The following is a 12,966-nucleotide window of genomic DNA, read 5'->3' as shown; positions in this document are numbered from 1 at the left end:
TACGGCGGTAGACGTAGGCCACGTCAACGCACATCCATAAAATAGCTTGTAACTCTCCCGAAAGTATATAACCATGAAAGAAAAACAGGCCACCACGCGCGCCACGCGGCGGTGAAAAGGTCAGGGAGCTCGGAGTGGCGGCGGGCCTCCACTGGGCACCTCCTACCACACCTGCGTTTGTGCCTAGTCACCGCCGCCGCGTCTGGCCGGGTGGTGCCGCAGCCACTGCCGTCGCTCCGTGCCGATCGGCCCACGCACGTACTCTGCGACCCCCGAGCCGTCTCTTCAAAGCCTGTCGCGAGTTTATGCCGTTTCAATAGCACCAATATCTATCATATAGAAAGACTAAGTGTCTCAGTACCTTCTACTACGAGTCTTCCACCGATACCTATCCGACATTACACATGTGTATTGGTCCGATGATTCTCCAATCTCCAGTCTCGCAAGTGCGCCGCTCCGCTCATCAGTCTCATCAAGGTATGTCAGATCAAGGTTAGGGTCGACACAATACCATTAGCTTGTCGTCAAGTGCTGCCAGCGGTTCAGGCAGGAGAACAGGCGAATTAGACCCGAAGCGAAATATCTAATTTAACAAAATCCTTGAGCGAACAGCATGCTACAGTACCTATTCATCATCCATTTTACCAAATTACATGTTTGGTCTCAAGGCTCTTCCAACACAGGCACGGTTCATATAATTTGCGTCCTATTCTACCAGCTTTAGACATTACATAATGATCACGTCATGTCTAGTGTAATCTGTTTATACCGAGGAACACAAGCGTTTGGTCCCTTACCGAACATTCGACTTCCACGTGCTGTATTCGCCGGAGGCGAGACTCACGAGCCGGCGTGGCGTGGCGGTCACTGTCCGGGCAGCGCCAGCCAAGGCCGCCATTCTCCCTCACTCCTCCTTCAAACCGACGGCTGCCTACCACAGCCAACAACGTCATCAGTTGTAGACTCCCGTACGGATTGGTCACCAGAGTGAACCAACGTGATCGCTTCACGGGCCACGAAAGGCGCGTGTTGTGTGCCTGGCTTCGGTAAACGGGCTTGAACAACGCAAGCAATACCGGCACCACTGCGCCGCACTTCTTAGCCACAATCAAGGCCAATGCACAAAGGCAGCTCCCGTAAAGCGGCCGACGGCATGCGCCGAGTGCCCATTGTCGCCTGCTAAACTTTTCACAGGCGAACATGAAACTGCATACCACAGCAAATAGCACCTTAGGTTAGCTGAGCAGCCAGAAATCATGGCAATCTTGTCGGTACCAGGAAGCCAATTTGCAGGTTAAAAGTGACACAATCGTAAACAATTTATGTCAAGTCTGCCAGCTTGCACAATCCAGTTTCAGTTTAGCAGCTGGCTCGGCGTCTGTCACCACATTGCGCCATGACCGCTTCATCCAGTCACTGCGGCCGTGCGCCACGGGGCAGCTGCCGAGCGGATGTTCATAATCGAGCATCAGCCGACCTGGATACGGGTCGCGATCTGACAGGATTTCCGCCGCCCAGCATACGCTGAAGCTTATCGACAATAGGATTTCAACAGCCGACCTGTCACTAAAGCAGGGCATACGAGTGAAAATGCCGGTAATGCAGTACCAATGATGCAAAAAGCACAATGAATTTTAAAAGTACATAACAGGAAGAAAAATAGGCGACACAACAGGAAAACTATTATTTTCACTCAAAACTTCCGTGTTATGCTCGATATTAACCAAAAATATGCCTACCAAGAATGACTAGCAGGTAGGTACGTAGCGACCACTGGATAGTTTCCAGCCTCGTTCAAAACACGCAGACACCGGTGCCTAGCCCTACGCCGTCGTGTTCGTCCTGCCCTCATGTTAGTAATTGTGGTCACTGACCAACTGGAGTCCGTCAGCTGTCTATGAACGTCGGCTACTCGACAGAATTATTCACAAGTGAACGGCACGGCTGCCGAACCACTCTCTCGTGTAGCATGTGCAAGCAAAAAGCGGCCACCTGATTCTTCGTGAGGAATTAGGCTCGCAGTGGCATGGCCGTAATGTCCCTTTCGATACATCGTGCTTCGAGCGTAGGCATTCCTAAAAGGGTGACGATTCTTGAACTACATTAGAGTTAGGACGCCTGATGTGGACGTCATTTCACAGCGATCAGTCAGTCACATTAGGAAGGTTCTATGTCAGGTTCTCCAAGGCAGCGGTCCCTGCCACCACACGCCGATCACCACCGCGGCCAACAGCCCGCGAGACCACAGCCGGCCGACAGTGTTCGATTCATCGGAACCGGACAATACACGCCGTGACAAGGCCGATGGCATTTGGACTCGCGTCTGTCCGCGAGCAGCGCTGGGAAACAATGTCCGCGTGGCCAAGAAACAAAGGCATGTCTTCCGGGTAGCCGGCGGCTGAACGTTATGGCAGGCGCCGGCGTGAACAAGGTGGACAGTACAATAACGCTATTGCTCGATAAATCGGTCACCGCCGATAGAAGTAGTTCCTCAGACCTCAGTCCTCACTAAATAGCATATCCATCGGTGTGAACTGGTGAGAACGACCCATGTTATTGGACCAAAAAATTCGAGTGATCGTCAGGCCACACTCAAGACCCTATGGCCGCATCAAACATTCATTTATAATAGACAGCTTGCCGAGGCCAGTCACTTCACCACACACTAACGTCTACTGAAGTGGCATCAACACCGGCAGTGTCGCCTGGCTGGATTTGAGCTAAAACGAATAGACAAATCGAGCGAGAGACCCCTGTACCAGCGCACACTGACTAAGCGATGAACCCCTGCAGCAGCTTGTAGCTCGTGATACCACGATTGATGCACTGTCGTCCGTTGCCCTTAGTCTGCAGCACTGGCTGCAGGCCACACACCCCACCCGGTGACCGATGGGCCTTTCCAGAGTATCCGCCGTGCTGCCGGTACTCCCCCGCTGTCTGGGGGATTAGGTGCGGGCAGCACAGGACAGCCGAACTCCGGCAGGGGTCTGCTGCACGTCAGAGGCTGCGCCGCACCACAGTGGAGGAATGAGGGCCGAGCTACCACCACCGGTGGAAAGTACGGCCGGCAGATGACGACGTACTGTCGCACCGATGACCGCTAATCATGACGCGCTCATTGGGCCGTCATTGTTGAGGGTTGGTATATTCATGGCCTCCCCACTCAACAACAAGCCTAGTGCACATCCAGCATATCATATGATAATATGATCTGCAAATGTCATCTTGTCCGACCGAGTGTTCTGGTGCCCCGAGCTGGACAGTCCGCACCATCTCACCCACAGCCACGAGGCAGCCACAACATAGGAAAATCCGCTGCTGAAGGCTAAGGCAAACACAGCGTAAATGAGCAGCATGTGCATTATAAACGCAGGTATAAGTGACCTATCGGTGCTGTTTAGCATCGAACTGGAATTTCTGAATGTGGAGGCTGAAAGGGCACATTCTTGACAGATGAGGGGAGATCATTCCCCGATACGAGGGGCTATTCTCATAGAAAGTCTCGAGAGCGCCCGGATCAGGCCGTATGAATGTGACCATATGCATGCTAGCAAAGGGATTAACGGTATTCCAGTCTTCCAGCACAAGGAAAGTAAGATGGTAGGGCCGCTTTTTGTTCAGCGTGGATCCCTGAGAGGGAACGAGCAGTGTCCGTGTGTTGAAATAAACCGTAAATTGAGAAAACGTACCACATGTGCCAGGGCCTCCTCTAAGGATTTTTCACTGGGTGGGCAAAATTTTCGCTACTCCCCTGCCCAAGGGTGGATCCAGCCACTGTTTTGGGGTTCAACCAATTTCATAACCTGTTACCGGGGGGGGGGGGGCGGGGGTGAGGCGAAATAAGCAGTGCCGTTATTGGAAATAAGATGATAGTTTGCAAAGTTAACGTTTGTCGTATGTTTTATGGTTAGCAATCAGGCGCGCACACAGGATTTTTGAAAGGGGGGGGGGGCACGACCTTCGAACTGGGCCCCCCATGCCGAAGGCCCCCCCCCCAAAAAAAAATACGGCCCACGGGGCTATATTTCGGTTGGTTTGAAGCTTGAGCAATTGGTTTGTCAATGCATGGTAAAACAATTATTTCGGTACCAGCTTAATTTTCAAAACATATATATGTTTACGCTGGGCTGTTTTTTTTCTCAAATGCGACTCTGAGCCGGTACATATACCTAATCATCTAATTTATTACGTAAAACATTTCATTAATAAACATTTTTGCAGGTCCCTCAGAAATCAGCCCCGGGCAGCGACTGACTGCCGGCCGGCCGACCGGCCCCGGGTGGCTAGAAGCAGGGGCCGGTCACTGTTTGGCCCGGATGTGTAGGAGCGGGAGCAGCACTCCTTTTTCACGTATATTCGCATATTTTTTTAGGCACATCGACATGAAATGTCATTATATCTGATACGATGCGGGATCACAGACTAGAGATCCAGCTTATAACTTATATTTAATGCTTAACCGATGAATCAAATCAACAGGACTATGTACGATGCATATCGGACACGTACCCAGAATTTCGCCCAAGAGGGGGTCACCTGCTGGTCACCTGACCCCGGGCCCGCGAGTCACCCGGGCGCCCGGGGTCAGCTCAGGCAAGGATGTACCCAGGACCTTTCGATGGGAGGAGGGAGGCACGGTGGGTCCAGTCTCACTGGCAGACGGGTCTCTTTAAAACGGTCTTTGCATGAGAAAATGTGGAAAATTGGCAAGCAAAAGTATCATTTATGCCCGAGGAGTGTGCCTAATGTACACTAATGCCTAATTTACATGGTATTTTACGAGCGAGCGAAGCGAGCGAGCTCCTCAGAGTCACCGAGACACATCCTCATGACATGCCCGGGGATGATGGGGGTCCGCCTCCGGACCCAGGCCATCGGCAACATACTGCCGACCCCAGAGGAGGTTCGGCGCAGCGATGCAGTGGCGGCCCTGGTGGCCGCCTTCAGGGCCCTCCAGAGCCACTAGGCTACACCGCGGCTTCGCCGCGGCTGCGGGGACCGACAACAACAACAACAACAGCTCCTCAGAGTCACCGGTGTGTGGCGCGTTCAGAGGTGCCACTGAAAGGCCGTCAGATGCGCTGGTGTTGGGTCCTCACAGGCGCCGTTGCGGGGTCTTAGGGCTTAGAGACACTGGTGGGGCCATCATTGGCATGTGTGTGGCCCTGCAAAATGGCCTGCAAGTGGAAAGTGGCCCGTCATAGGCTGGCAAGGACACTCGGAGGCTGGTAAGAGGCCCTCAGAGTCACTGGTACGCGGCCCTCAGAGGCGTCGGTGTAGGCCCTTAAGATGCGCTAGTGGGGGTCCCTTGGAGGTGGGGCGAGGGGCCTCGCAGTTGCCATTGTGGGTGCCTTTAGAAACACTGGTGTGGACCGTGTGTCAATCACAGACGGATGTGGAGCCATAGCAGCCAATCCCTCGTTGGCCGTTACTGCTTAGGGCCCTGAGCGGCCGGCGAGGTCTCTCAGAAACCGGCATTGGGCCTTTATGAAGATAATTGTGGCTACATAGGAGCCAATAACGTCCCCCCACAAGCCCTGTGGTGTCCTTCCGAGTTGAAGTGCGGCCAGCGCTAACCCTCTGCTACCAACTGGCGCCGCAGGGCCCCTCGGTTTCGAAGGAACCTTAAACCCGAGAACGGGCACGTACCCCCTCGCTCCCTTGCTATGTCACTGAATCCAAGTGATGGGACCCTTTAGGTAATCAGGGGCGTTTCAGATGACCAGGGGTTTTCAATTGATCAGGGGCCCACCAGGTGACCATGGCCCCTCTGGTAACCAGGCGCCCCTTAAGTAACCAGGGACCCCATCAATAACCAGGGCCCCTCAGTAAACGGGGGCCACTCAGGTAAATGTAGGAGTCCCGCAGATAACCAGGGCCGACAAGGTTTCTCAGGTCCGTTTTTTGACAAGGCTCTTATTGACTCAGGTGCGAGCCCTTTGCCATCAGCAGAGGGCCCTTTCAAGCCTTTTTAGGGCCGTTTAACGTCTCTTGAGTTCCCATTGAGGCCTTCTAAATGCCCTTTGAGCAGTCGAGGGGCCTTTGAGGCCTTTTGAGGGTCTCTTGACGTCAGCTGAGGACCGTTGGACGCCAGCTGAGGATCGTTTTTGGGCCTTCTGATGGCCATTAGACGCCAATGGATGACCCTCTGACACCAACTGGGGCCCTCTGACACCAGCTAAGGGCACTTTAAGTTTGACGCTAGCTCAGGGCCCTCTGACATTAGCTGGGGGGGGGGGCCTCTGACGCTAGCTCAAGGCCCTTTGACGCTCTTTAAGGCCTTCTGAGGGCCCCTTGAGGTCTTCTAAGGGCCCCTTAAGGCTTTTTGAGGGCCGCTTGACGCCAACTGAAGACCGTTTGAGGCCTACTGATGGCCATTTGGCGCCAGCTGGGGGCCCTCTGTCACCAGCTAAGGACCCTTTAGAGCCTTCGGAGAGCCATTTGACGCAAGGGCATGGCCCTCTGACGCCAGCTCAGGGACCTTTGACACCCTTTAAGGCCTTCTGACGTCCGTTTGACGTTAGTTGAGGGCCCTTTGAGGCTATCTGAGGGCCCTTTAAGGCCATCTGAGAGTCCTTTGAGGTCATCTGAGGGCTCCTTAAGGCCATCTGAGGGCCCTTTGACACCATCTGAGGGCCCTTTGACACCATCTAAGGGCCCTTTGACACCAGATGAGGGCCCTATGACGCTAACTGAGGGCCCTTCGAGGCCATCTGAGGGCCTTTTGAAACCATCTGAGGGCCCTTTAAGGCCATTTGAGGGCCCGTTGTACACGGTCTTCGGTGGTCTAAGGATTAGTTAGAGGCCCATTTGAGGCGGCCTTCGGCCGCCTCAAATGGCCCCTTCCTTCGAGTTGGGCCCCCCAACTCGAATGGGGGGGCACGGGCCCGTGTGCCCCCCCTTGTGTGCGCCCTTGTTAGCAATGCTCGAGCGATTCGTTCCAGAGTTACATGTACACTGTACAGCCCTCTGCAAACTGCGTGGTAGGTAGGTATTCTTATTCGGTATTCTTGCTATTTTGACAATGCACCAGTTTTTGTGACCTTGTGACCTGACCTCGGGTCACTGGAACCTAAAACTCCAAGGCCAAGTGACAAACAGATGCTCCAAGTCGTGTCTTAAATTTGGTAGCGCTACGTGCTATAGAACTCACGCTATCAACGAAAAACTCTGGCATTCGGTTGCCGCTAAACTGTTAGTCCAATTTTCCCCTGACCTTGTACCGGGTTTGTGACCTGGTGACCTGACCTGAAAAGACTAGAGACCTGAAATTTTCAGGACAAGTGCCAAAAGGTTGCCCCAGAGGGTATGCGAAATTTGAGCGCCGCCGTTTTTACGTTATTTGTGAAAAGGCTTAGGGGGGTGCATCAACCCCCCTCATCGGGCGAGGGCTAACTAACATAATACATTGTAGTAAAGGCTACCCGAACCGGTAATGATTCTTGCTTATTTGTTCAGCTCAGCCGTATTTAGAGATTTAGCTGGCTTTGTCCATGAATAACAATATCGGCAGGGGCGTAGCCAAGGGGGAGGGGCCACGGGGGCAATGGCCCCCTCCCTTGAGCGCAAAACGCGCCATGGGAGAGCCCCTCAAGCCCCGGGATATTTTTTCAAACACTGGATAAAACGTCTTTTACTCGGAAGAAAATTGATATCGAAGTTTCATTTCTCTGGCCTTCTGATGACCCAATGGGCCCCTGCACTCATCCGATGACCCCCGGTTTTCTGGGGCCCCTGGTCGCCTAGGGGGCCCCGGTCGCTTGAGGGCTAGTCGCCTGGGGGCCCCTGGTCGCCTGGGGGCCTGGTCGCCTGGCCCCTGCCCCCTGGTCGCCTGGAAGAACGTTTGTCACCTGCAGTGGCATAGCCAATGAGGGGGCCAAAGGGACCATGCCCCCCCCCCCTGGAAGCCAGGGGTCCTTATTCTATAGGGGCCCCTGGCTGACACAGTGGGCCCTTGGCGACGCAAAGGCCCCTGCGGCAGATCCTTTGACACAGCTGAGTAGTTATACTTTGGCCAAGAGAGCCCCAATTTTAGAGCCTTGGGGCCCTATTGAAACCAGGGGGCCAGTTGGATGGGATGGGATCAACTTGGGTCCAACGGTGTGTAAACAGAATCAATGCGTTCCGACTGTTGGTCTGACCCTATATCGGTTTGAGGGAGCTCGGATCGGATCCACTGTCGATTTGAGGGGGCCCTATCGGTTTGAGAAAGCCCTCAAATGCCCTGAACGGGTCCTTAGTTTGTCTAAGAGAGCCCTCCGTCGGCATGACTGGGCCTCTGCAAGTGCAAGGAGGGCTTTTGTCGGTCTTAGTGGCCCTTAGGCGGCTTATATGACCCTCAGACGGCTTACGAGGCTCTCATGCGCTGTAGGGGCCTCTGACGGTCTGAAGAACCCTCATCCGACCTACGGGCCCTCAGACCGCCCTCAAAACCGACTGGCGACTCTATGAAGCTATTCGTGGGCCTATCTAACAGGGCCCATGGACTGCTTACCCCCTAAGTTCTAATATTTTTGTTAATAAATATTTTTTCCCTATTTATTTGGGCCCCCTCCAAAAAATATTGGATGCAACCAGATGGCTTTTTGGATTTTGAGGGGGTTATCTTGGGCCCCTGTGCGTTTGGCCCCCTCCTTGAGGAAATCCTGGCTACGCCCCTGAATATCGGGCAACCAGAAAACTTTTTTTGGCCTTCAAACAGCATCCAGTTTGCTTAAGACCAGAAAGGTAGTACCGGACGTCCGGCCGGACCAGAATTTTTGCATTTGCTTCTGGGTGGGCAAATCGACGCCACTGGGTGGGCAATTGTGGTGACTGGGTGGGCATTTGCCCACCCAGTGGGTATGTTAGAGGAGGCCCTGACATGTGCAGATGCAGACGAAATAAGCTAGCGTCAGCCTACCAGACATCGGTAAAGACTGACAAGAAGAAAATGATCGGCATATTATGCATCGGAGCTCATCAATTTCATTCATGACATGCAAAATGACATACGATGCATTCAATAACTGCAAGAACGACTACTGTCTGGAAGCAGAAATCTACCTCGTGACTTCGACCAAAATCAATTAACCGTTAAGTAACTGGTCGGAATTACGTCGAAACCCGGGACCCGGAGTATCTCATCACAGTCAAGACAACTTGCCTCGGGACGGACGCTCACTCGTCCAGCGTCGCTCCAGACGTCCCTCAAAACCGGGCTTACTCGCATCACACCGGTGCAGTACCCACTGACCTTCAGTGCAGCGCAGCGGTGCGGATTTCTGACCGCACTGGCTACTAACCGGTCCCCACCACAGCACCAACTCGTCAAAAGACGACACAATCCCCCACACCACCCTCCCACCTCAGACATCAGTCCATCTCCAGCACCTACCGTCACGATAACGGTACTCTTCGCCCCTCCACGACACATACCAGCGAATTCCACCCCATACCACAACACATCCCTTACACAGTTTCCTGTATGTTTGATGCAGTCTTGCAATGCAATCCAGTCATCCAAGAAACTTTGCGCGAGACGTTTTCTTGGATGGTTTTCTTGGATAGCTTGATTTCATCGAGGGCTTCTGTTTTAAAGAAAATTTGTAAGCTTTGCTGCACTGTTAAGTAATTAGAACTGCCAGTATTTCAGTACCTAACGTATAGTTAATGTTACTGTATTTTATTTATGCATATTTCGGCCTTTTTAAAGCTGATAACGAGCGATATTAACAAACATACAGGAAATAATATCTAGGACTATCGTCCAAGAATGTATAATCTCAATCACCGCCGCCGTCCCACTCACCTGATGTTTCACCTTGCTGGTCGGCGGCGCGGCGGCCGGCGGTCCTCCCCCTGCGGACGATGAGCCGCTCTTGGTCCGACGATCGTCACGGCTGCTCTGGCTGGGTGTGGCGCTCGGCGGCCGGCCCTTGCCGCCGTGAGACGCTGGCCGATCGTGTGGACTGCGCGGCTTGGACGCCTCGTGGTGGCTGACACTGATCTGCAACGGCGGCCGGGGCGCGGTCAGCCGGGCGGCTCGACAGGCCGAGTGTGGCCAGAGGCTTGATTGGCTGAATCTGGACGGATAGATGGTCTGGCTGGGTGATCGACTGGCTGCATTTGATTGGCTGGATATGACCGGAAGGCTTGCTTGGCTGGATATTGACGGAAGGCTCGGTCGGCTGGATATGGACGGACGACTTGACTGGACGGAATGCTGAACTGGCTTGAGTTGAAAGGACGTCTGGAGTGGCTGGGACGAGCTGGACAACCGGACTTGCTTGATATGAATGGACGATTGGATCGGACGCAGGTATGAGTCTGGCTTGGTATGGTAGCCGTTGAGGACTGTGTGGATGGACGACATAGCTCCCACGAAATCAGAAATGTCGGTGATCTTGCGGGATAGACGGCAGGTCGGTGATCTGGCAGGATAGTCGGTAACTCGGTAGGTCATCGATCTAGCAGGATATTCAGAAGATCAGTGATCCAAGTCGGCACTGGTAGGTTGATGAACTGAGAGGACATCGAGGACGTTAGTGTAAACTGGAAGGATAGACACTAGCCAGTTGATCGTTGAACTGACGGCAGAAGTAGGTCAATGACCAGGCAGGATAGATGACGGTAGGTCATTGACCAGCGTAAGGTGACACAATCCAATCACACAGAACACACGGCCTTGCTATAGTTGGGATCAATGCACAGGCTTGGTTAATAGCGTCTCAACAGCACGAGAGCTCCCTTCTGACAGTCTCAAAAAAAGACAGCCGTCGCACCCCCTAATCACCACCCTTCCCCATCCCTCTCCTGCCCGCCCCGTGCCGAGGCACTATCGGTACCGGTCGATGCGCGTGTTTATAGCCACACACAACAAACAAACAGACCTTTCCCCTAATCGGTACCAGCTCGTTACCGGCACGCAAGCTGTAAGGTAGCGCCTCATATAGCTTATGGCAAAGGACGCACTTCAGGTTGCTATCAGCAATGAGAAATTGAGTTAATGAGAGACAGCACCCAATACAAACCTACGCTTTAACTTTGCTCAAGAAGTAACACAGTCGCCAAATTTGCCTCGCTGTAATCACCATGAAGTGTTTTAGTTCACCTATTGTCACTCCTTCGCTGCATTCGATTCGCATCTCTCAAACAACCACAACGAATGGCCGCGCCCCTCAGTACTACACTGACACCACAAGGACAGCCACTCGAACTGATTGTGGGAGCTTCTCACCAAACTCCAATCTAAATTAGTCACAACGCATTAGATAGGGCACACCCACCCAGCGAAACGAATCCCTACCCACACGACTGAGAGCGTGGGTGGTGTTTGCACAAGAGCGCCGCTGACTCGGCTTCATATCAGCCCAGCTAACGAGTCTAGACGGTCAGTCAGGACTGACTTTTAGGTACCGGGTCCCACTCTAGACAACGGTTGAACACTGCGCCGTTGCAGCTCAGAGGCAGGACCACTTTACTGCCAGAATGTGCGCCGTTAGCACTGACAGTGACGCCGCCGATACGCCGACCTCGGCAGGGACGCTGGTGCAATCGGGAAAACGGCCTCGTATACCACAATCGTGCGTTACCACACTAAGCAGCCAAGCACGCAGCCATGTGTTAAAAATATCATGTTCGTCTAAACTAAGCGTGAAGAGGCCGGCTGCTCAACGCAGCTGCTCACAGATACGGCTATAGAGAATACCACAGAATTGAGTCCGCCCGGCCGCCCTGAACCGACAGTACGGGCTAAGCCTGGTCGGACGCGGACTGGAACAGGGAAGGGCGGCGCCGACCTGGGTTCAGCTGGGGACGAGCTGGATTGGGCTGGGGACGGGCTGGACCGGGCTGGAGACGGGCTGGGAGAGCAGCAGAAAGGCGCCAGAGATGGCCAGTGTGGAGCAATCGAGCGCGCCCGGCCGTGAAAAGACACGTTTCGTAACCAGAATTGCGCACACTGACATTGGGTCAAGATACGAAAAGGCCTCTCAGGTGGACTCTTTCAACTTTTGGACAGCTAAATCTCAAATGGAATTTCCTAGCAGCTACTTAATCACTCCTGAAGTTACAAACAAAGTAATGGCTTACTTTGTTCCGTGATAGATTCCGCCCAAAACGAACATGTCGGATCACTTCTGACAATGTTTCGTGTCCCAGCATTACCGCCGCATAGGCATTGTATGACAAGCGTCATGTCAGGACTTTCCAGCTATTACATCGGATGATTCACCTTCCAATCGGTCCCCGCTGCAACTAATCTACCGACTCTGAATTAACCCCAAGTCCCCTCACTCCCTGCAGACATCACCACGTTAAGAGCGGGGACAACCCATCTGTGCACCAAAAGAAGAAGCAGCGGATAGCCTGGCTGGAATTTCCACCGTCCTGCCCGAGGGAGTCGGCGCGTGCCACCGCCAGCCCTTTCAGCAGTGGGCGGAGTACGATGCGCGAAGCGCTAGACGGACGGTAGTAGACAGGCAAGCGGTCTTCGGCGGTCTGGCTTGGTTAGACAGGGCGTGCTGGTGGTCGAAACTAGATCCATAGCGGCACCACCGGCACTGCGATGAAGATGATTTAGGCTTTAGGTTTCAGGGCTCCCGCCCCGGACTGCTGAAGTCATCGGCGCCCGTTCCACAGTATTACACAAAAAATAGCTCGCCAGTAGCGGACCTCTCTACAGTGCATGGACTGTGCTTTCGCAAAAGGAAATCTGGTACCATGACTATTGACTACATCTGGATTCAAGTTCTGATCTCAGCCCACAATTGTATCATGAAAAGGGTATAAGCAGTGAGGAAAACTTGCGGAGACATGGCCTTATATAACAGACCTTCGTGATCTCCAACCAAATCACGAGTTACCGACGCAAGCGCTTGGGATTTTCAGCCGATCGAAGAACGAATCAATTACAAAATGATCAATAAGGTACTCAAAAGGAGAGTAACACTTACACAAACACTACGTGCAGTTCAAACCGCCTCA

At 53.3% G+C, this 12,966-nt stretch overlaps 1 protein-coding gene across 3 annotated transcripts in view; it reads right to left on the bottom strand.

Moving 5' to 3' along the window:
* LOC122392949 (protein AF-9-like) overlaps nucleotides 1-12,966 on the bottom strand; it is a 55,460-nt gene that overhangs the window by 4,682 nt on the left and 37,812 nt on the right. For 2 of the 3 annotated variants that reach the window (XM_043388332.1, XM_043388334.1), the window contains one exon: nucleotides 9,791-9,988. The exons of the other annotated variant lie outside the window; for it this stretch is intronic. In XM_043388332.1, coding sequence (XP_043244267.1) covers nucleotides 9,791-9,988 — 198 coding nt within the window. The remainder of the gene's footprint in view (nucleotides 1-9,790; nucleotides 9,989-12,966) is intronic. 3 annotated transcript variants of the gene reach the window in all.

The sequence above is a fragment of the Amphibalanus amphitrite genome, unplaced genomic scaffold (assembly GCF_019059575.1).
Source record: "Amphibalanus amphitrite isolate SeventyFive unplaced genomic scaffold, NRLGWU_Aamphi_draft 000508F_arrow, whole genome shotgun sequence".
NCBI lineage: Eukaryota > Metazoa > Arthropoda > Thecostraca > Balanomorpha > Balanidae > Amphibalanus > Amphibalanus amphitrite.
Note: the sequence above shows the minus strand (reverse complement) of the source record. Positions and strands in the feature narration are given on the sequence as shown.